Source organism: Eschscholzia californica, unplaced genomic scaffold, assembly GCF_041429995.1.
Source record: "Eschscholzia californica isolate CP2 unplaced genomic scaffold, dmEscCali1.0.p SCAF_1, whole genome shotgun sequence".
In the NCBI taxonomy this organism is placed as follows: domain Eukaryota; kingdom Viridiplantae; phylum Streptophyta; class Magnoliopsida; order Ranunculales; family Papaveraceae; genus Eschscholzia; species Eschscholzia californica.
In genome coordinates, this window is record NW_028238198.1 from 49,479,262 (window position 1) to 49,503,542 (window position 24,281).

At 32.5% G+C, this 24,281-nt stretch overlaps 3 protein-coding genes across 5 annotated transcripts in view; 2 read left to right on the plus strand and 1 right to left on the minus strand.

Annotated features, from left to right (window-relative positions):
• The window catches only part of LOC147567354 (RAN GTPase-activating protein 1-like), a 59,918-nt gene that overhangs the window by 13,271 nt on the left and 22,366 nt on the right, over positions 1–24,281 (plus strand). The window lies entirely within an intron of this gene.
• Positions 8,704–11,164, plus strand: LOC147567355 (polyubiquitin-like). Its single transcript, XM_086653971.1, has 2 exons — positions 8,704–8,792; positions 9,422–11,164. Exon 2 carries the CDS (start codon positions 9,422–9,424, stop codon positions 11,024–11,026), a length of 1,605 nt encoding a protein of 534 aa, XP_086510097.1. The 5' UTR covers positions 8,704–8,792; the 3' UTR covers positions 11,027–11,164.
• On the minus strand, positions 12,212–14,875 carry LOC147567356 (uncharacterized). The gene has a single exon (XM_086657408.1). The coding sequence runs from the start codon at positions 14,873–14,875 to the stop codon at positions 12,212–12,214; it is 2,664 nt and encodes an 887-aa protein (XP_086513534.1).

The window sequence follows — 24,281 nt, forward strand, 5'->3', positions numbered from 1 at the left end:
TTGTTACATTTCCCGTATTTTACTAGCATTTTATTGATTCTAGTGACATCTATTATGAATTTGTTACAGTAGCTTGTGTATGAGGTATGCTCATTTCCTACCCACTCTGTCAATCTCATTGATCTCACATGTAGTTGCGGTAGGTAGTCGATAGATGGTATCCCTTGTCAACATGCCATGTTGTGCATCAAGAATTATGATGGTGATACGACAAGTTTTTTTGATCATTTTCACCAAACAAGCGTTCGTCAACACTTATCAATATTATGTCTACCCAATTCCAAATTATGATGAGCCAATGGAGTACAGCGATGAAACAAGAAAACTAGCTCCGTTAACAAAGAGAAAACCGGGAAGACCAAGGACAGTAAGAAGAGAGAGATCAGGAAACATACCCAAAAAAATGAGAGTTTGCGGTCGGTGTAAAAAACCGGCTTATCACAATAGTGCCTCATGCACGACAGCTATATAATAACTAACTTAAATTTTGATTATGCAGGTTTACTTATTCTGCTAGAAACATAAATATTCTACTTATGTCTTTTATATGTTTAGAGAATTTGATCAATGTTACCAGATTATCGTATTTAAACAAGAGGATTTTCCTATTTTCCTATTTTCCTATTTTCCTATTAAATTTTATCAATGGTTACGATATTATTGTAGTTATACTCATATGTATTTGGATCAATGTTTCAGTTGGTATTATGATTTGGCTACAGTAAATTACAAAATGTCGAAAAACTGAAAAAATGCTGGTAGTGTTGGTGAAATTTTGTCAACATCTTACTGGTATCTTTATACCCATTGGACCATGCTAGAAAAATTTGTTTGATGTTTCTACCAATTTAGCAATTTTCAATACAATCAAAGCAGGCTGGTGTTAGCCTTTGTTATATTTTAATCAAAATATCTAGATTTTTGATACATTTTTGTACGAACTATTTGTTTCCTTAGTTATATATGTTATCAATGGATTCAACATTAAGTGTTTGAGTTCATCATGCCTTTGCCCTACCACGTATTATAATTGTATAGTTTCAATAGTGTCCAAGAGATTTGAGTAACATCTTTATCGTATCTATAAACCTGTTGAACGACATCTAAAATATAATATAATTGTGGTATTATAGAACATTGATAAATAATCTCATAGTTGCTTAAGATGTTATTCAAACTTAAAACATAAACATGTTTGCTACGTTTTATCACATAGCCTGTTACAAAATACAAGTTAAAGTACTTAAACATTTTTTCTCCATATATCCTTCGATTCATTCAGCAACAACCAAGTTAGTTCACCCCTCTTGTTTTACGCTAGTTTTGTCCAATCATCTTTTGGCATCTCGTTAGGAAAATGTTTATAGTTCGATTCGATATAAAGTTCTTCCATCTGCAAAATCACATACAACCGACAATCAGGCCTGTCAAAGTTCAAACAACAAACTAATTCAACATCTTTAGGTTGTAACCATTTATGCGTTTCTATAAGAAACTAAAAAATGCTAGTCAAACAAGTCATTTTTCTTATGAAAACAGTTTTGAACAGTAACCATTTCAAGGTTCTATGATAAACTTCAAAAATGCTAGGCAAAAATATGACATTGTTTTTACAATCCAATTTATTCTCTCATTTTTTTCCCATATTACACCATGTAATGTTCTATGGTTGTCAAAAAACCAGGTTTCACAAGTAACCATTGATAAAGTTTTATAAGAAACTTAATAATGCTAGACAAAATATTAAGTTTTTATGGAAAGTAACTATATTTTAGATCTAACACTACGCTTGAAAGTCTACAATACAAAACCCTAAATTAGATAGAACCCTAAATTGTCGGTCTAAAATAAAAAATTTAGGCAGAATATGTAGTAGTAACTACAATTTATAAAGAGATCAAGCTTCATATGTTATTTCTTCAAAGAAATTACACAACAACAGAGACAAGGTAACCATACAAATTTTTTGTTGCATGCAAAAAAGAAACATACTCTTCACTTTGAACTGATTTAGGGTTTTGAAAATAACTTCCATTAAACCACTTCGAAACAACTAATTACCCTAGAAATTTCTTATTAACTAATCAATTTCAGAAAAATAAATCATAGTTAAAGTTGTAAAAATCAAAACCTAATTCGTTTTGTGTTGTAGAAATCAATCTAAATCATAAACAAAGTTGAAGGAACAACAAAATTGATGAAAACCAAAATAACTTACTCTTTACTTTTGATGATGATGAACGAAGCCAACAATGGATTCTCCCTATCTCCTACTTGATGCTTTCTCTCTCTGTTAGGTTTATTTTGGGCGTGTTTAAGATAAGAGTTTCCATCTCTCTTTCTCTTCGATTTGATATTTGAGGAAAAGACAACTTTTTTTTTTTGGTTATTTTTTTGAAACAGAAAAAGCTACTTTTTTTGTTATGCTAAACGGAAAAGACAAATTTTTTCGGGGAAAGAAAGTTTGTTTTTGAAGAAATAATTTAATGAATCTCTATATATTATGGTATCTTTTATTTTGTTTTTTTTTTTTAACTCAGGATAGGTTAGGCAGTAAAAGAGAATAAGAGGATAGACATGTAATTTACTTTGAGTGGATTTATTTTCTATTTCAGATTATCTTTGGTCTCTAGACTCGTTGATCATGCGATTTTGGACTTAAATCCCATCCCCCGTATTTTATGTCCATCAAAGGTATACAGCTCAAGAACCATCTCATTTTGAGGAACTATGACAAAATATCTTCTTTATTTTCACATTTCATGGACATTCCCAAACAAAATATCTTTAGCCAAATATTTACTTTATTGTTGCTTTTCTTTTGATGTTTTCAGGGAGAAAATATTCAAAGTTAGAACAAGAACATTTCACGATTAACCCAAAAAACAGAGTTTAACAAATTTTTATGAATGTAAGTGTTCATGAAATGTCTATTTGGAATTCTTCTGAAAAATGGTAATAAAGAAATTTTATAATGTTGTTCTTTTCATGTGTTATTCTTATGAAATATCCTCTAATTCATGATGTGTTCTTCCATTACTCTATTTCCTATTGTATGTAATTTTGATTCTTCACTGAAACGTACCATAAAATGTTTTACTTAATTTTGTTTGGTGAAAATTGTTGTTTTTGCAACTTCATTCTTATAAAATATATATCCTCTAATTCATGGTACACTTTGAGCATATTTTACTTAATTTTGATGAATCTCCATGATAAATTTGTGCCTTCATGAGTTTCCATACGAATATTGTTAAAATATCGAATCTAATAAAATTTAACGTGTTGTGAATTTTTGCCCCATGTTGTAGCTCAAATTGGTTGTCATGTTCATTCACGAGGAATGTTTTATCTCCATCAAAGGTATCAACTCAAGAACCATCTCATTTTGAGGAACTATGAAAAAATATTTTCTTTATTTTCACATTTCATTGACATTCCCAAGCAAAATATCTTTAGCAAAATATTTACTTCATTGTTGGTTTTATTTTGATGTTTTCAGAGAGGAAATATTCAAAATTTGAGCAAGAACACAAGAATGACTTGTTTGAGTTTTTATTCATGTGCTTTTCTGTGGAAGGACTTTTAGTTATGACACTTTGAGATAGAGAAGCTCATGTAGTTTATTTCCTACTTTCTCTTTCACAAAATACAAATTCTCGTATGAATATTATAAGAATTTTTTTTACAATTTATAATAGAGGAGGTTTAGGTTTCAACTTTCCTCTTTGTGAGCATGTATCTCTAATTAATTTGTAAAACTGATCATTCTAAAAATTTAGAGAAGCTAATAGCTAATTAATTTAATTATAGTATTTGCTAAGAAAATCAACTAAAAGTGCATGAAGATATTATTTTCGGGAGTGCTACGTGTACAAAATTTTTGACAAAATTCTCGACTTAATGACTCATTTTCACTAAAAACCCAAAAAATTTCAAAGTTTGACTTTGATCTGCCCGTGTGACTCATCGAGTCAAGAATCTTGTCAAAGATTCTGTGTACACTTAGCATTTCTCTATTACTTTTATCTAAAAAATCAAAATAAACCATTAATTTGAATTTATTATTTTAGAAGACCAAAATATTCTTCTTGAGACTAACTATTGAAATGCTTTTTTGAGTTTGAAACATACAAAATCATTCCTTAAATACATTCTCCGCAATTTTACCATTGCATTGAAATCCGCACGAATGAATGAAATAATTGAATTTAACTTGTGTTTACTATCTTTCAAACTCACAAAAGCATTCTAGATAAAAATAAAAATTTTATTGGATAAATTCTTTCAGATAAATGAATCTGAATGTATTCTACTATATCTTTATGAAGCTTCTCACTCTCAAATAGTATTTTGTTTGGTTCATTTGCAATAAGAGAAGATCCAGTAAAGCATGATTAGAAAATGTCAATTTATGCCAAACAAATGTTAATTACTTTTGATAATTGACCGTTTACCACTATATAGTGCTTAAAATGTTCACCGAGAGCAACCGTGCCGGAGGCACGGGTTTACCACTATAATTGACTGGGACAAGTCGAAAGACAAATCCGGTCGTTCGTTGGCTTTTTTGTTAAATCTAGGCCACTAGATCTATTACCTACCTATAAAAAAATATTTAGTTCACCCACTCAATGCAACATAACTTTGTTCACCCTCGTGAAATACTAATATCAATGCACCTCATGAAATGAAATTGAATACCATTAAATAATAAAGGTGACAGTTTTTTTTTTCAAAGATTAAAGAGGGCTATTGAGGCAATACTTGGAAGTAAAATATTTGAACCATAACATTTTATCATACCATCTTATGCACATAGTTATACATGATGTTCATTTTTCTTAACCTAAAAATAAGAGTCTTAACAAAGGTTTAGTCCACGTTCTTAGAAACTCCATAACTTTATAGCCAAGTATATATGTTAATACAAAACCACAAACCATAAAATACCCTATTATGTATAATACTCACAAATCACATACCTTTATTATTCTTTTATCGGTTTTCCCTCTACCGGCATATATTGAAACCAAAATAAGAAGAAAAGAAGATTTGAGATCACTTGAAATGTGAATTTTGAGTTGACAAAAAAGTTCTTTCAATTATTCTTACAATCTTATGAAGTGTGTAACTCCTTCACACAATAGATACATCAAACTCTGCGAAGACAATCACAAATTTGAGAAAGTGTCTAGTCAAGAAAACTTGTATAGAATTTCTAACCGCCGTTGAATATATTGGTGAAAAGGATGAAGTTCACCTGTTATCATGAAAAGATAAATACTCAAATTAGAGAGAACTAAAGATGGTCAAGTTGAAGAACATAGATACAAACCTTCAAGTTGTTAGAAAGAAAAATAGATACGAAATATATTAATAAATCTCTCCAGACGAAATTATTAGATAAGATACAAGTGAGGATTTTAACTAACTATTCAGAACCAAATCTTCTTTAATTCGTAATTCAAGATAGATAGTGGTGTACTTACATACAGTAGTCTTTTAGGAAGAGCTTACCAAAACAATATTTAGAGACTCAAAAGATATAGAGAGGACCTACTGTCCTGAGACCAATATCCAAAAATTTTGATAAATCAAAGGAAAGAACTCAACCATGCAATTATAGAGAAGATAACGTCTTGAGCACAAGAGTCGTGGACAGTTGTGAGTATTAATGCTTAATTTTAATTTAGCAAGCCTTATAACTGAGAAGATGAGTAAAAGACAAGATTTAAAGGATAGGGTTTGTGTCAAACGGAGAGTTACAAAAATGGTCATTAGTATCGAATTAATTGGAAGAATTTTAACTCCCAATACACCATTAAACTCCCACATTATTTCAGGTAATTAGTGTTGTAATTAGATATATGGATCTAAAGACCACAATTGAAGATAAATCGAGATGGACGACTATGATATCATGGGTGAACGAAGTTTGTACAATAGATTTTAATGAGAGAGTGAACGAATTTTCATTTTCTTCGATAGGTAATAGATCTAATGGCTAAAATTTAACAAAAAGCATAACGAACGGCTAGATTTTTCTTTTTCTTTGTCCTAGGCATAACCCGTGCCTCCGGTACGGACGCTTCTGTTTATAATCCTGCGGTCACCAAAAGATTCGCGTAAGTTGAACCATAAAAAATAGTGTACAATCTAAAAAATCACCTAAGTATTAGATTGCTATATTCAAACAAAAAAAATTTGAATTGCTTACTACCATTATACAATTAAAAAAATTATAAAAACTATAAAATTTGTGACAATCAGATAGTCTTCAGCAATTTCCCCGGATTTAATTCTTCAATTGTTACAAAAATCTCATTCTGTGCTGCCTTATAAGTTCTTTTAGAACCTCATTCTTCAATAACTTAGGGACAATATTGAATTATTGATTCATGTTTTTATAAATTAAGCACTTAACGAGAGTTGATCACCCATGTAACTCGAGATAGGACTCAAGATGAGGGGTTGTCTGAATTGATCTCTAGTGGACTTTTAAGATTAAAAACTTTGTGAAACTCAAAAGAGTTATTTCCTTTTTGGCCCCCTACTCTGTGACCAACTTCCTTCTTGGCCTCTTATTTTTCATAAATTCAAATATAACCCATTTTTTTAATGTAAATGCCATAATTACCTTTCTTGTAAATATATTTTCAAAATAAAATTAATTAGAAAACATATCTTTCCACGTCACCTCTTTCTCCACCTCACCTTTGAAAATAGATTTTTCTAATTAATTTTATTTTGAAATTAATAAAATTAATTTTATTCTGAAAATAGATTTATAGGGAGGATGGTTATGGCATTTACAGTTTACACTAAAAAAAAGGTATCAAATTTGAATATATGAAAAATAGGGGGCCAAAAAGGAAGATGGTCACAAAGTAGAGATCAAAAAGAAAATAACTCAACTCGAAATAATTCGAATTAAATTTTTACGAAATACTAGGATTACTCATTGGATTTTTGAGAGGATGACCAGTCCACTCATATAGGTGAGTTGGCCTATGAAAACATATTTTAATCAAAAATTCAAAAGGTCACCTCAGCTATACAAGCGAACTAAGATGTTTTGATATAACCAAGTCATGTTTGGGTCGAATTGCTGAACTCAAATATGCCGGGATAGAGTATCATTAGCCTCTGGCGTTTTTATTTGCCCCAAATTTGCTAACTATTTTTCTTCTTGGGCAGGTCAAGCATGGGATCAATAATAGTTATATATTTCACTATATATATTGCAAAATTTGGTGGGAATGAAAGTGCTCTCCTTGAGTAGTTTTAAATCTAAACCTTGGAAATATTTGTATTTCATTTTAGTCTTGGTAAAATGTAAATAAATGGGTTTAGGTATGACTTGACAGAACTGAAAACACAAGTAAATTCATCAATCGGATCACTAGTTCGGATTTAGATTTGGATTCTTTCGTCTTCCCCGTTTTCTTAATTGTTGTTGTCGTCGTCTATTTCAGTGAAACACATGATTCACCAAGTACGCAGTTATTAAATCTTAAAATAAAGCATGCCTGAAAGGCCTCGGTATTGTTCCCGCTTATATTCATTTATATAATTCTACACGAGTTGTATTGTAAATGTTCCGAGCCTTAGCAGTTATCGATATTGTTCTCGCTTTGAGAATTTAAGTCCAAGTCTAGAAGCCCACTTGAAAGGCCTCGGTACTTACTAAGTTTGAGCGTACACTTATAGCCCAGTCTCCGGACACTCTCGCGAGCGATGTAGGACTATCATAATCCCCCACCCTCATCGAAGAGTCGTCCTTGGCTCTAATACCACTTTGTAACGCCTCAAGCCTTAGCAATTATCGATATTGTCCCCGCTTTGACCACCCAGACCAAAGTCCACAGGTACGGAGTTTTTTTCTTGGCGAAGGCACCACGATTATACCCAAAAGGCCTCGGTACTTACTAAGCTTGAGCGTGCACGTATAGCCCAATCTCCAGACTTTCTCGCGAGCGATGTGAGACTATCACATGCATATAGTAAAGTTTGCAAAAATTCACATATATTATACAAATTTACACGCAGATTTCTTAGAACAAGTTTAAACATAATTGCAGAGTTTACTCTAAGAGATGAACTGGAAATATCCACGAGTATACTTAACCAATACGAACAGATATTTCGACCTACTTTCGCTGTGGACTATGGTTCATTTATCTTTTTAGACACCCCAATTAGAACATTACAAATGAAACTTTGGGCCACAAATTTAAAACGAGGCAATAATCGTTGCAGAACTAAGATCGACTCTGTCTCTTACTGTGTTCTCCAAATATCAGAATCTTTCAATACGACTACGATCAGTAAAACATATTTTAAATTATTAACCGTTACAGTTTATACCTCTAAATACATACAAATTACAATTGACTCTTATTTATTTCTATAATAATCAAATTTCAATAAATCAGATTCAATCTTCCCTTGGACCACTAAAATTTTCGAGAAATCTATTACCAATTGAGCTAGTAATTCTTGGGTTAAACTACAATAATAGGAAACCCAATAAGGTTACCTAAACTTAACCTAATAATAGAAAGAGAAGTTTCTAGGTATTTGGATGTGTGGTTAGGTTAAGTGGATCCCAAGTCATATACATCAAACACGTCCTAATCCTAATCTAATTAGGTTTTATCGTGGTTGTTAAACCGACTTAACAACCCTATATAATCCAAACCTAGCCTTATTTTTCTTCATAATTCTATTCATCGAACCAAACTCTCTCTTCCCCAATCTTTTTCAGTCTTCAAAAACTCTCTTTCAAGGTTAGCAATCTATTCCTCTATCTTTTTTTGTTCTATTGTGTTTTATCTTCTTGAAATTCTGTTTATGGTATTTGATCGGTTCAAAGATATTACTTTATATTTTGATTCGAATTTGATGATTTAGGGTTTCTATTGTGCTTTTTCTCGTATCTGGTTGTGGTTTTGTGTTCATGTTGTTGTTGTAGTAATCACCTCGCATAGAGATTTCTAGGTTTTTTTGGTCTTAATCTTCTTGGAGTTCTGTTTTGAATCCACAAAGTTATTAGAATCTTTGTTTTGATTATCTATTTTGCCGATTAGTGATTCGATTCTTGCTTATAGGTTTATAGTATCTGATCGATCCCATAGATTTTGCTTTTATTTATCTATTTTGATTAGATTTTAATGATTTAGGGTTTCTGTTGTGGTTTTCTCTTTTCTGGTTGTTGTTATGTGTTCATCTTGTTGTAGTAATAGAGACTTCTAGGTTTTTTGTTAGAGATCGACCTTGGATTTTGAAAATTGATTAGGTCTCACGATGGTTTGTTCTTGGATCATCCGTCGATTTTATTTTCATTGTGTTGTTTGATCCCAATTTCGTTGAATTAGGGTTTCGGTTGATGGAGATCTGACCTTGTGTTTTGTTTCAGATGCAGATCTTCGTTAAGACTCTAACAGGAAAGACAATTACCCTAGAGGTTGAAAGTTCAGACACTATCGACAACGTTAAGGCTAAGATCCAAGATAAGGAAGGAATTCCTCCCGATCAGCAGAGGCTTATCTTTGCTGGAAAACAGCTCGAAGACGGCCGAACTCTTGCCGACTACAATATCCAGAAGGAATCCACTCTTCATCTTGTCCTCCGTCTTCGTGGAGGTATGCAGATCTTTGTGAAAACTCTCACCGGAAAAACCATCACTTTGGAGGTTGAGAGCTCAGATACCATTGACAACGTTAAAGCTAAGATCCAGGATAAGGAAGGGATTCCCCCAGATCAGCAGAGGCTTATCTTTGCTGGAAAACAGCTCGAGGATGGAAGGACTCTTGCAGATTACAACATCCAGAAGGAATCTACCCTTCACTTGGTCCTTCGTCTGAGGGGAGGGATGCAAATCTTTGTCAAAACCCTCACCGGAAAAACTATCACTTTGGAGGTCGAAAGCTCAGACACCATTGATAACGTGAAAGCAAAGATCCAGGATAAGGAAGGAATCCCCCCAGATCAGCAAAGATTGATCTTTGCAGGAAAGCAGTTGGAAGATGGACGAACCCTAGCTGACTACAACATCCAGAAGGAATCTACCCTTCACTTGGTCCTCCGTCTTCGTGGTGGTATGCAGATTTTCGTTAAGACTCTTACTGGAAAGACAATTACTCTTGAAGTTGAGAGCTCGGACACCATTGACAATGTCAAAGCAAAGATTCAAGACAAGGAAGGAATTCCCCCAGATCAACAGAGACTTATCTTTGCAGGAAAGCAACTAGAGGATGGCCGAACACTAGCTGATTACAATATCCAGAAGGAGTCGACTCTGCATTTAGTCCTTCGTCTTCGTGGTGGTATGCAGATCTTTGTGAAGACCTTGACCGGAAAAACTATTACCCTTGAGGTGGAAAGTTCCGATACGATCGATAATGTGAAAGCAAAGATACAGGACAAGGAAGGGATCCCACCGGATCAGCAGAGGCTAATCTTTGCCGGAAAGCAGCTTGAAGACGGCCGTACTCTGGCTGATTACAATATCCAGAAGGAGTCGACTCTTCACTTGGTCCTCCGTCTTCGAGGTGGTATGCAGATCTTTGTGAAGACCTTGACGGGGAAAACCATCACCTTGGAGGTTGAAAGTTCGGACACAATCGATAATGTCAAAGCCAAGATTCAGGACAAGGAGGGTATCCCACCTGATCAGCAGAGACTGATTTTCGCAGGAAAGCAACTGGAAGACGGTCGTACTCTGGCTGATTACAATATCCAGAAGGAATCGACTCTTCACTTGGTGCTTCGTCTTCGTGGTGGTATGCAGATATTTGTGAAGACATTGACAGGGAAGACAATCACTCTGGAGGTGGAGAGTTCGGACACGATTGATAATGTGAAGGCAAAGATTCAGGACAAGGAGGGTATCCCACCTGATCAACAGAGGCTTATTTTTGCAGGGAAGCAACTTGAAGATGGTAGGACCTTGGCTGATTATAACATACAGAAGGAGTCTACCCTTCACCTTGTCCTTCGTCTCCGTGGTGGTGGGAACTGAGTCTACCCTTCACCTTGGTCATTTGGTATTTGGTTTTTTATGAATTCTGGAAGTAAGTTTGAATATCTGTAGCATTAGTAAATGTCTGCAGTTGGTATGTTTTTAAAACTATAATAAATACAGTCCCATCTTTTATTAGTACCCTGTGTTACCTCTTTGTTACTATGTGATTGGTGTGGTGATTAAGTATTTTAAAGTTAAGAGATAGAGAGCAGGGAAGTTGGATAGTTTTTGCCTTGGTGTCTTCTCAAGTAGCATTCTCATTAGGAGGCACCATGATAGCCTTACTGTGACCCTTCACAAAGCTTCGATCAAGAATACGCTTAAAACGAACAATGACGTCGATTCCTCCCTTCTTTTGAGTAGTCTTTCTCTGGTTTTATAAAAACGAAAGAGTAGACATAGTTCATGAGCAATTTATTGGATCCTCTCTTCTAAAATACCTAGGAGTAATTCGTATTTCATCGTACGAGAATAAAATAATGCTTTTATAAACCTCTGCAACTAAATTAAAATCGGTAATTGAAATACTCCTAAAAACTATCCGTCTCCTACCCTTACGAGAACGAGTTCTGACTGTTAGAGCAGCAATTACATCAGTTGATAAATTCACAGAATCTATGGAGTACAATTTTGGAGCCAAAAGTATTTTTTTGTGTATAGTCAGTGTGCCTAGTCAAAAATGTATCTCTAGAAAAATTTAGGTATTTTTCCAAAACAGCTAACAGTTTTAAATTCGGCAAATCACTAGTTTTTTTTGTTAAGAGGGCAAATCACTAGTTATCCCTGGAGAATTGTTTTAAACCATTTTTATTATGTTTAATTCGTATATTATCAATTCTTCATATTTTATTTTAAGGAACATAAAATATATTAATATATTTAGTTTAAACTAGTGGTATAAATGACAATGATTTCTCTGAAAGTTTCGGAGTGAAAATCACAATGGATTAAACACAATGTCTTCAACCGTTTTTATCTCCCAATGTTTTGTGCTGACTGCAGGGCCGTGGCTGAGAATTCGGAGGCCCAGTGCAAAAAAATTTTTTGGGCCCCTTACATATCAAATGTAAAATAATATATTCTAAAAGGAAAGTAACAAACAAATTCAAAATAATTTAACCACAAAGAGATAATAAATTATTTATTTATCAAGTAACAATGTATTTTTGAAAGTATTTGTTTTCACTTGAAAACTTTTCTCCTTGCATTTTTTGAAGCGAAATCATCGATTAAACCTTCGTAATCAATTTTGTCTAAGAACCCACTTTCAATGCTAAGCAAGGCTAATCCATTTAGTCTGTCTTGCAACATGCTTGATCTCAAGTATGATTTTAAAAGCTTTAACTTTGAAAAACTCCTTTCTGCTGATGCAACTGTAACTGGTAAAGTTAATAATATTCTATAAGCAATGGTACTAGCTGGAAAACAATTCATCTTCTTCAAAAAATCTAATACCTCATTGGCTTTTGTAATTTCTACTGGCAAAATTGCTTGTAAGAGTTTTAGTTCCACAAATAAATCATCTGCTTCCACATCAGAATGGTCCCCTTTCTTCAACCTACTTGAAAGATTATGACAACAAGCTTTTAAGTCATCTACATTATACCTGGATAATTTTTCTGGTCTCATAAAAAATCCAAAATTTTTCTCATATTCTTGATATTGCTCAAATCTCTTCTCCAATGAACCAATAGCTTGATCTACTAATAAAATAAAATAATGAACTCTAAAATTTTCCTCACCCGATCGTGAAATCAATTGTGATGAGCCATCACCAGTCTCATCAAAATGTCTTTTTCGACGAATTTCACGCTTCTCGGAAAAAACCGGGTTAATTTGCAGTTCAGTAGCCATTCTCTTAGCTTCAACCATGGCCTCTTGAAATCCAGTTTCTCTATGCATCTTTAGATAAACAATCAAACCGTTTATCAATTCTATAGCAACATCAATGTGTATGTCCTTTGTCTGCAAACGTTTGCTAACCTTGTTAACTGCCACTAATAACTTGTACCAAATAGTAAGACTTAGTAAAAATTCGAAATTACCAAGTTCAAATCTTGCTATTGATCTTGCTTCACTTTTTATTTTTAGTTCATTGTCATTCTCTGCCAGTTGAAATAAAGCTTCTCTTATTTGTAGAGGTTGCGTTATAATCACTTTAATACTATCAACACGGCTCTCCCACCGTGTAGTCGACAATGATTTCAGCGTAAATCCTTTCAGATTATCTTTTAAAATCTGCCAACGTTTTGTGGAATTTGCGAACAAAGAATAAATTCGTTGCACTACTCCAAATAAATCTTTAGCTTTACCATGACAACTAGCTATATCACACAAAGTTAAGTTCAGACTATGACAACCGCATGCAGTGTAGAATGCTCGCGGATTTATATCTAAAAATCTTTTTTGTACTCCTTGTTTGCACCCTTTCATATTCGATCCGTTGTCATATCCTTGACCTCGTACATCATCAATCTCAAGATCAAAACTCTTTAACGCTGATTGTAATTCTTGAAAGAGTCCAGATCCAGATGTATCATTAACAATTAAAAATTGCACAAAATATTCTTCTATTTTGACTGGGCTAGCAGACATATCAACACACCTCAAAATCAAAGTCATTTGTTCTTGGTGATTGCTATCAGGAGTGCAATCAAGTAAAACAGAAAAATACTTAGCTTCTCTAACCTTTTTAAGGATCGCACCTCTAACTTTAGAAGATAATAGTTGTATCAACTCATTTTGAATAACATTACTAAGATAATGATATCGAATCTCACTGTTTTGAATTCGACGGAGATGTTCTTTCATCAATGGATCATGTTCTGCCAACATCTCAACAAGTCCCACAAAATTTCCATTGTTCTCTTGACCAATTTTGTGGTTGGTTCCACGAAATGCAAGATTAAACTTTGAAAGGTATTTTACTATTGAAATCAACCTTTGCAACAGTAGTCTCCAATGTTCTTTTTCTTTCTGAATGGAATCTTGTACAACTTGATCAATAGTACGATTCTTTTGAAATCGAAGCTGCAATCCAATCCAAGTGGCCATATTAGCTACATGGTCACTGCTAACTTCATGTTCTCTAAGCCTCTCAGTAAGATGTCTCCAGTCTCCATAACCATCATTTGCTAACTGGTTTTTTGATAGTTTTTTCTTAAACAATTTGCAGCAAAAGCAAAACACTCTATCAATATCTTTTGAGTACACAAGCCAAACTCTATCATGTTTCTCTCCATTGGATAATTGTCTAGTGTAAAATTCTGACGAAAATCGTCTATTTGCCTTATCTTTGGGACCTTTTTTTATTGATAGGTCTCTAATTGGACCTTTTTCAGCCAAGAGATCTCTTAATTTTCCATCAAGAGTATCCCAAATTCTTGGATCATAGATATTATCTGGAATTTCAGTAGTTGGTTCATCAACGAAGTCATTGAAATCATTATTAGGAATACCACAATCAACCACATTTTCAGCAATCCCCCCATGAACTGTATCATGATCATCATTACTTTCGTTTTCTGCATGGATTTCAGTTGATTCTTCATTATTTTTCTCAGTTACTAACTCTTCAATTGGGACATCACCATCACTTTCTTCGTGAACAATGGTATTTTCAGAACCCTCCCCATGAACCATATCATAATCATCATTACTTTCGTTCTCCACACGGACTTCAGTTGATGGTTCATTATTTCTCTCAACTACTAACTCTTCAGTCGGAATTGGTTGTTCTTTAATAATGAATTTATCGAGAGCTCCTCTTTGTGATTGAATAAATTTTTCTTCTTTTTTCTTCTCCTGCCTCTTCAAATTACCATATTTGTATTTTTTTGGTGCCATTAAATTGAAAAAGAGAAAAAGAAATCTAAAGCCACACCCAAATTCAAATTCACCGAACTAAAATTCTAACGATGTTGTTTCTTCTCTTTTGTAATGGCTATGTAGGAATTTGTAGATTGGAGAAGACTATTGAATTTCAAGATGAACAATAGCTATTGTTATATAGTAGTATAAACTTAATATTTTTTTTTCAAATATAGGAAGAATAAATTAGGGATTTAAGTTACAAGAATTTAGAAACACAATAAATTTAAAATAGTATGGAAACATTAAAAAACGCCTAACATAAAAAAGGAATCTGCACAAAAAAAAAAAACATAAAAGAAGGAGGATTTTGATAAAGGTCTCTACAGTGCTCTTTAAATTAAAAAAGAAACAAATCTCCCCATTAAACTAAAAAAGAAACAAATCTCTACATCTATATTTAATAGGTACTTCTAAAGGTGAGAGAGAGAAATAAATTTTGAAATTACCTTTTGTCTTTTCAAGTTTGTAATTGGTCACAGATTAGTACAACAAGAATTAAATTCGTGGGCCCCAACATCACTACCTTCAATTTCTATTTCTAAAAGTAAGAGAGAGAAACATCTCGTTTAATCCTACCTGTAGATTTTCCTATCACCTTATCTACCTCATTCCGTCAGAACTCAGAAGTTTATACAGACTTTGAAATCCGTGGGCCCCATTGATTTGGGGGCCCAGTGCGGGCGCCCCGCCCGCACTGGGCAAAACACGGCCCTGGCTGACTGGGACAAACCGTAATACAAATCCGATCGTCCGTTGTGTTTTTGATAAGATCTACACCCTTAAATCCGTTACACATCCTAATTTAATCACCCACCAAACGAGGGAAAGTAAATAAAATCTTTAATCTCTGACGTCAGCTACAGTCAATCAACCTTTAAATTATCTTAATTATGATTAACGTTGAGAATCTGTTATATAAATCATGACCGTTCTTTTGGGTACGATAAGAGGGTGGCCATTGGATTATACCAATAATCCCTTGGTAACTCCTGTCATTAATTTAAATAATCTCTCTCTCCATCTTAATATCAATTATTTCTCTTTCTAATATCTTCCTCTCCACAATTTAACCCCTTCACAGAAATCAATTTTTTTTTTTATGAAAACACAGAAATCAATTTAACCCTCTAATTTCTCTCTCTAATAACTTTTATTTCTCATGACTAAATTGTAGAATTTTTGGGTTTATAATCCAAAAAACGGATCCTAATAGGACTTTTAGTCCTCTCTAATCCTATAAAGGGTTTCAAAACCAAAAAAATAATACAAATGGATATCTAGTCCATTTGGTGTCATCTAGAGAGAAAACACAAATCCCTAGAATACCAAATAATTTATAATACCTAAACTAACCTTCCATATATATATAAGATCTAATTTAAGCTCAAATCAACCAATATTCGTTTCCCTTATTTAGCTCCCTGTTTCTCTCTCCAATTACCGACTTTAAAGGAAGAAAGAAATCATTTATCTTCCTTAAATTTCTAACCGAAACCTTCTCGTCCTATCTTTCTCTCTCTCTACATCTTCATCTTTCTGAAACTATCCTCCATTAAAACAAAAAACTTTGTAACCGAAACATTCTCGTCCTATCTTTCTCTCTCTCTCTCTACATCTTCATCTTCTGAAACTATCCTCCATTAAAACAGAAAACTGAGTTTCTAAGTTCAGGTAAAACTCAAATCAAATTTTTATGTTTTCTGATTATGTTTCGATTGAAAATCTTCCATTAACTTGTTTCATTATCATTAGAGCTATTAAAAATCATCATCTTAATTGTTAATCAGGTAAACAATTTTCTTATTTGATGATTCCGTTTCAGATCTAGAAAGTTATTATTGTCTTTCTCTCTCTAAAGTTTGTATTAATGATCACGATCTTCATGAGATTAATACTTCATTTCTAAATCTTACAAATCGAGTTTACTTATTGTTTGCAATCAATCAACATATCAGTTATCAATAGATTTGGAGTTTATGCAAAGTATGATATTCAAATTTTCTCCAGATCTGATTTTTTTCCGTACAGATTGATGAAACGTGATTCTTTCGCACGGTTACTCATAACAGAATTAACATTATATATACTTTAGAATAAATTACCATAATGTAACGTAAATTATATAAACTTTTCCCTGCGATGTTTAGCAAATTGAGAACATGATATATGTTCTGGTTCTGCAAATTTTTCACGAATAACATTAACATTATATTATTTTGTGTAAATCATACGTAATTTATGGAACATTATGTATGATTTAATATCAAAACAGTTCTCGTTTCATTATTAGAACATCTTTGATTTACATATGTAAATCCTGTATACTTTTTTGTAAAGTACATGTAATTTATTCAAATGTTCATATAATTTACTGCAAATAATATACTTGTATATATAATTTATTTGAATTAATCTATCTCACTTTGTTATCACAGATGGAGTTCCAGGCAGAATCATCAAATCAAAATAAGGAAATCAAACTGAAATCAGATGGTTGGGATAAGATGTTTACAGAACTAGGACAGTTATTTCCTGGGGGTGCAAAAGCTTTTCGATATGCTCTTAGGCAATATTGCATCAACACCGGGCATGATTTCAAATTCATAAAGAATGATTCTAAGCGTGCTACTGCTGTGTGTCCTGTTGAAGATTGCAAATGGATAGTGCATGGATGGTCACCATTGAAATGCGATTCTATGTTCATATTGAAAGACATGGAAAGGAAACATGATTTCATTATTTGTGATAAATGTCTCATTATTTTTCATAAAGTTTGCATAATTTATTGTAAATTATACATAATATCGTATTTACAGTTTAGGTATATAACGTTTAAAATTATACTTTATCATTATTATATCAGAATTTGCGGTACATCATTAAATCCCATTGTAAAACATACTTATTGTATATCAGTATACAATATAAATTCCTTCATATAAATGACCACTATCAGAAATTACAAGGTTTGATCAATTAAAAACTTTTAAATTTTTGCTGTTATCATTGGTTATTTATCAAAAATTACCGAATCCTGTGGTAAATCACTGATACTTGTGAATAAATTATACATACTTTACAGTAGTTTAAGTTATACCAGACAGAAATTGACATAATTTATCAAACAGATCTCTAAAAATTGATTTATGACGAAGCTTTGAACGTCAGAAACTATGTCACAACAGAAAAAACCATAAAAATCAACCCAAAGCTTTGAACATTATTTTCAGTACATCATCTTGAGGAATCAACTAATACAAGGTTTTCGTATATTTGTTTTGTTTTAGAGTAACCACATCCCCATTTAGGGGTTTGTCAGGTTTTAATTTTTAATTTTTTACTTCTTTATTGCAAGGTTAAATTTGTTTGAGTATGGTATGTTTGTCTTCTTCTTTCAATAATTGAGATATCTCTCCTTCTCTATATTACGTGTTAGGGATGAATCTAATTTCGAATAATTTCTTTATGGTAAGCTTTGGTTGCAAAGAAGACATCTTTTGTTTGATCAACATATGTTCGATTGATGTAGCTGGTGGCTACATATAACCAATCTTTTCAAGGTAATTGTCTGAATATATTATTCTCTTCTCAACTTTCATACATAACCAACTTATATTTTGTTAGACTTTTATTTGTTTTTTTAGTGATTGGTCGTTTGATTCTCCAATATAACGCTCCATATATAGAGTACTTAGTAAATGAATTTGGTTAGCAACTGATTTTGGTTTTTAATTTATCAGTTTGTGGTCATTACTTGATGTTTATTTTTGTTCTTGTAATATTGATTTTGGTCTTTTCTTATTACGTGTACCTTAGAGATATGTAACTTGTTATGTAATTGTACTCGCTTTTTCTAGGAACAAACTTTGTACTCTCGAGGGGAACATAGTTGCTCATAGTTTACCCCTTGGAGTCCTCTTTGACATTGCTTATCATGTGTAGTTAACTTAGAGATATGTAACTTGTCATGTAATTGTACTCGGCTTTTTGTAAGAACAAATTTGATCTCTGGAGAGGAACATAGTTGCTTATAGTTGACCCCTTAGCCCTCTTTGACATTGCTTATTATGTGTAACTTGTTATGTAATTGTACTCGGCTTTCCGAGGAAAAAATTTGTTTCTTCACATGTGCAATCTGGTAAGTTTGCATCGGTGATTTTGAGGTGTTTTTGTTTGTTGGTGACTAATAGTTTAATGAGACAGAAAGCGACAAAGTGTTGGACGTGAAGTAGAGATCAAATAATGTATCCACGTGATACTAATGTTGTCTTAAATCTTATTTTGTTTTCACTTTCTCTAATTCTCTCTATCTTTGATCTGTCGCTCTGTATTAATTAATCAGAAGGTGAAGAGTGCCTAGCTATTTTACTATCTCGGCTTTTTCACTATTCTAGAAGGTATATGCTTCATTCTTCATCTTTAGTTATTGGTGGTTGGTTCACATTACTCGCCATAACTTATATTTTGAGGTTCTTTCATCTCATATTAAAAAATAATTTTATGTCTCGTAACAGTTATAAGTTTGCCTTTCTATCCACGCTATTGGCCTTCTCCGCTCCCAATGTATTTCACCACTTAAGGATTGAAACATGAAGAGATAACAGAAATGATAGCTAAATGAGCTCTGATTAGTTGTTGACAAATATTCTCCTCTTTTTTTATCTACTGTCTTTCTCAGTAATCTGTCTTTTTGTCTTCTTTCCTTTTTGTATCTATTCTCCGAAACTAGGAAGTGCTTTTTGTTAGGTAATTGTCATGTTTTCATTTGTGGCTAAAGTGTTTGGTTAATGTATTGTGGTTTAATATTAGGCAATTGTCACTTAACATGGATGGTATCCAAGTGTGAGATTATATTGTACCTCTGCAACAACTAATGTGTCATGTCTAGGTAATGTTTCGTAATCAATATGACACATGAAACATTTTCTTTTCGCGCTCTTGAATTTATATCTTTAACGCCGCCACTCAAATAAATGCAATGTTACAGTTTCTTATTTCTATGCTATATTTCACGTGGATGCAATAAAGAAGACCTATTTGTTAGTTTTCAGGAGTCTGTTTGAATTTGTGAGGACATTCTTTGTATGTTAATTCAGGTTTTCACAGGTTTAAATTAAATATGGCACAGGAGTATCATATGTACAATTAGTTTTACCTTTTGGTATAATGTTGTTTTGTTTTTGTACTTTCTTTTATTCTTATATATCTTGATGATGTAAATTTATGGTATTAATTCATTTTTATTTGGATCTTCGTTTTGTTACGATTTCTTAGAGATGTGTTTGACAAAACTACCCGTGCCCTATGGGCACGGGTTATTTCTAGTATATATAATAAAATAGAAGGGAAAATGATGACTGGGACAAACATCATTTTTTAATTAATAACTAGGTTCCCACTGCGTCCTACGGACGTGGTAGATCCCTTTTGGCTAACGCCGTCTCAATAATTATGAACATTAAGATCAAAACAATTGATAAGAAGAAACTCATAAACATAATCTATATATTGATTAACATGGAAGAAACATTAAACTATTGGCAAAAAAGTTAAAACTTACACAAAAAAGTTAAGAGTATAAAAACTATAAAATGAAGCAGATGAGTAAAATGGCTATAATTTCCTTTGTTAATATTTTTTATTTTCAGATTGCCTGTAAAAAGAAAAATGAAACATATGAGTTATATCTATATGGTATATAACAAATATAACAAATGAAATAAGAATTAATTAACAGATATATTAACTTTTAAGATAACTTACCAATAAAAAAACCTTTCTCTTTACTGTTTAGAAGAAGATATAAAGAGCATTTGAGAGACATGAGAGAATAATGAGAGAAAGTCGAGAGACATTTAAGGAAGTTATGAAAAAAATTGGTTGAATTTCAGTGTGAATGAAAACGTGGGAGAGTATCAAGGCAGTTAGAATTTAGTGGATTTCAAATTGAATTTTAGTGGGATAACCGTGAAAGAGTGAGTAATTAGAGAAAATGAAAACTAACCGTGAGAAAATAAAGGAAGTAGTTATATTCAAATTTTTTGTTTAATTATTGACTTTAATACCCTTCCTTTTGAGTCAATTTACATAAAAAGATTTTATATCATCCGTCGAATGTTTTCCCAACCAAATCTCTAAAATATAATGGACGGTCAGACATATAATTAGCAATAAATGATTAAAACGGATAAAATACCAACAAAAGTAATTAGCAAAACTACCAATCAAATTACAAAATAGTCGACATATAATTAGCAATAAATTATTAAAACGGAAAGAAGTTAACCGATAAAATACCAACAAAAGTAATAACTCATGGGGATTGGAATATTTATTTGTTGTATTTGATAATCTATACTGGTGACTGTAACGAGTATACAAACCTAGATTCATTAGTGAGATAAATTAATAGACCCATGTTTCAAAAGGTCGAATTACAGATTAAACATTAGAAATAAAATAACTTATTTGAAAAAAAAATAATCATGTCCTCAGAAAAAAAAACTAATTTAAGGAAAAAGGAAACAAAAGATATTTCAAAGGTTAAAAAAAGAAATTAAAATATCTCAATAAAATAATACTGTAACTAATTTAAGAAAAGGAAACAAAAGAAAATAATATTGAATAAAAAACATGGAAAGTCGGGACTGGGTTGGAATTTCGTCACATTTGATTAATACAACTGTCCGTGCCTTGGGACACGGGATATAACCTAATTTTTATAAAAGAACAATTATTTAATTTAAAGATAACTGAAAACTTATTTTAATCTAAATATTAAAATGATGAGTTGGATAATTAAATATATCTTACTTGAGGTATTTATATTTAACTATCACCACATCGTCTTCCAGATTTAAATTGAGTTTTGGATTGTAGTATTTTCTTAAGAAATAACTTTAGAAATTTTATGTAACATTCAGAGTTTATACAATTATGTGTTGCATGTGTTTTGTTCGATTGGTGTAGATAATCAAGCTTTGATTGATTGTCCATACTTGTATGATGGGGATTAGGGTTGTGGCGTTTTATATTTATATTTCTAGTGAGTGTGTGTTGCCTGGAAGTGTCCTACCATATCATTGCTCTAAGTTTTCCAACACTACTGCGTAGTTCGTTTTTTACTTTTTTTCTCCTCCATCTCGCTACAGTTTCATCTTCTTCCTCATTTTCTCCATTAAAGTGCACTATCACTTGTCTAGGAAATGTGCTTATGCACTTTGGATATACTTGTCTAGGGTATATCTCGTGCCCTACGGCACAGACACTTGTATCAATCAAATGTTACAAAATTTATTGTTATATTTTGTTGAGAGAGAAAGATTTTTATTAGTTATTATTTTTTGTATTTATTTTTTTTTTGTTTCTTTTCTCTTAAATTAGTTATTATTTTATTGAAGAGAGAGAGAGGCTTTAATTTCTTTTTTTAACCCTTGAAATTTATTTTGTTCATTTTTTTCTTAAATTAGTTATTTTATTTCTAAGAAGGAAACGATTATTGTTTTTTAAATAAGTAACTTTATTTCTACGAAGGACTATATTTTAAATTTTGGGAAGGACTTCTAGACAATATCCTTTATTAAAAAAGGATGTTTGTCCCAGTCATCGTTTTCCCTTCTGTTTTATTATCTATATAATATATTATCTATATAATAAGGGAGGAGGGTATCTTTCCCCCTCCTCCCAACGGCCCAAATCTCTTCTCACAGGTTATATCAAGTGGTGGAGAATTATTTGAGATTTAGATTATCAAAATCGGATGGCCTACATTAGATGGCAAATCATTAAGGGCCCGGATCATAAGAAACAACATCTCCCGAAGATGCCCAATTTCAAAAGTTTGGGATTTAATTTTTCCCTTTTTTTATTTCTAATTCTAGCATTCTTTCCCGCTCATCTCCTTCCGCCTCTCTCATCTCCTTCCGCCTCTCTTATCTCCAGGCCCGGCCCTGAGCCCAAAGCAGGCAAAGCCTTGCTTTGGGCCCCAACATTTTAGGAGCCTCCAAACTCCACAAATTTTCAATATAAATCTATTTTTATTATCTATTATATTAAAACAGGTCAGTCGGTTATCCAGGGGATAAGTCTGACCGTTCATTTTATTACCTTTGATTAGATCGAACGACTGATATAAAATCTTCTTAGTGTAATTTGACTTAAACCATAAGGGTATTAGTGTAAACAATTAATTATTTTTGGTTATTTAGTTACAATCTCCCACTTTTATCTCTCACGATTGATTATTCGGTTACAATATAAAAAAAAAACTACCTAATACCTGCGGCCAAAACTACCCACCTTTGCACATTTCTAATTTCAAGTTAAAAAGTTCCTTAATTTTCTCATGAAATCAAAACCTCCAAATTTGTTTTTAACTCTGCCTAACAAATTCTCCTTAATTATAGCTACCATAATACTCTCCACCTTCTTTCACTTTTAAATCCAAAATATCATAACTCATTTAATTATCTCAGAGAAATGTTTTTAATTATCTCAGAGAAATCGTGTATTCTCGGTTTAACCTACAATTTATTTATGTTCTCCTCGAAGGCGTTAGCCAAGAGGGATCTTCCCCGTTCGTAGGACGGGGAGGGAACCTAGTGAATTTTAAAGGCCCCTCAATTAATAACTTAAAGATTGGGCCACATTTTTATTACCCAGTCAACTGTTTTACATTTCTGTGGGCCCACCAACTCAATAAAGTAACCCTATAAATGCTTCCCCACGTACTTTTCTTCCCTCCCATTATCCTTCCTTCCCACACTTTAGAAACCCCCAATTCCCAGCCAAACGTGAAATGCAAACCCACCTGAACCGAGTTCTCCATTAAACTATTAGAGGCTACCATTATTTTTCACTCCACTATCACAACATCAAGTCAACACAAATCATCACTAAGAGGTAATTTTTGTTCACTTTCTATACATCTCTTAGTAATCTACTATTATATAATGGGATTGTTCAACTATTATTATTATTTGATTTCTTCAAGACCTAGGTTTTGACAGTTTGAGTTTCCTCTTTCACTCTCTCTCTCTAGTCTCTAATCTTACTAAATATGAAATATGTGTAACTAATGAGTTGTTTATAGTCTATGTATTATTAGATGTTTCAATTGTCACTAGTTAATTTAATATTTGACAAAACCTAACTAACTATTGTTCCTATTAAGTTATTATTTTTGTTATTATCATGTGATATAGTTTTTCTCATGCTTCCAAATAGAGTACGAAAGTATGTATCCGGATCCGAGAAAAGAAAAAAGAAGAAAAGAGAAGAACTAATTCAATCCCAAGTTGGTGCCCTTGATCGATTTATTAGACACAATAGAGACGTAAACATTGAAAGTGCGGGAGACGTTACAACAAATGATAATAAC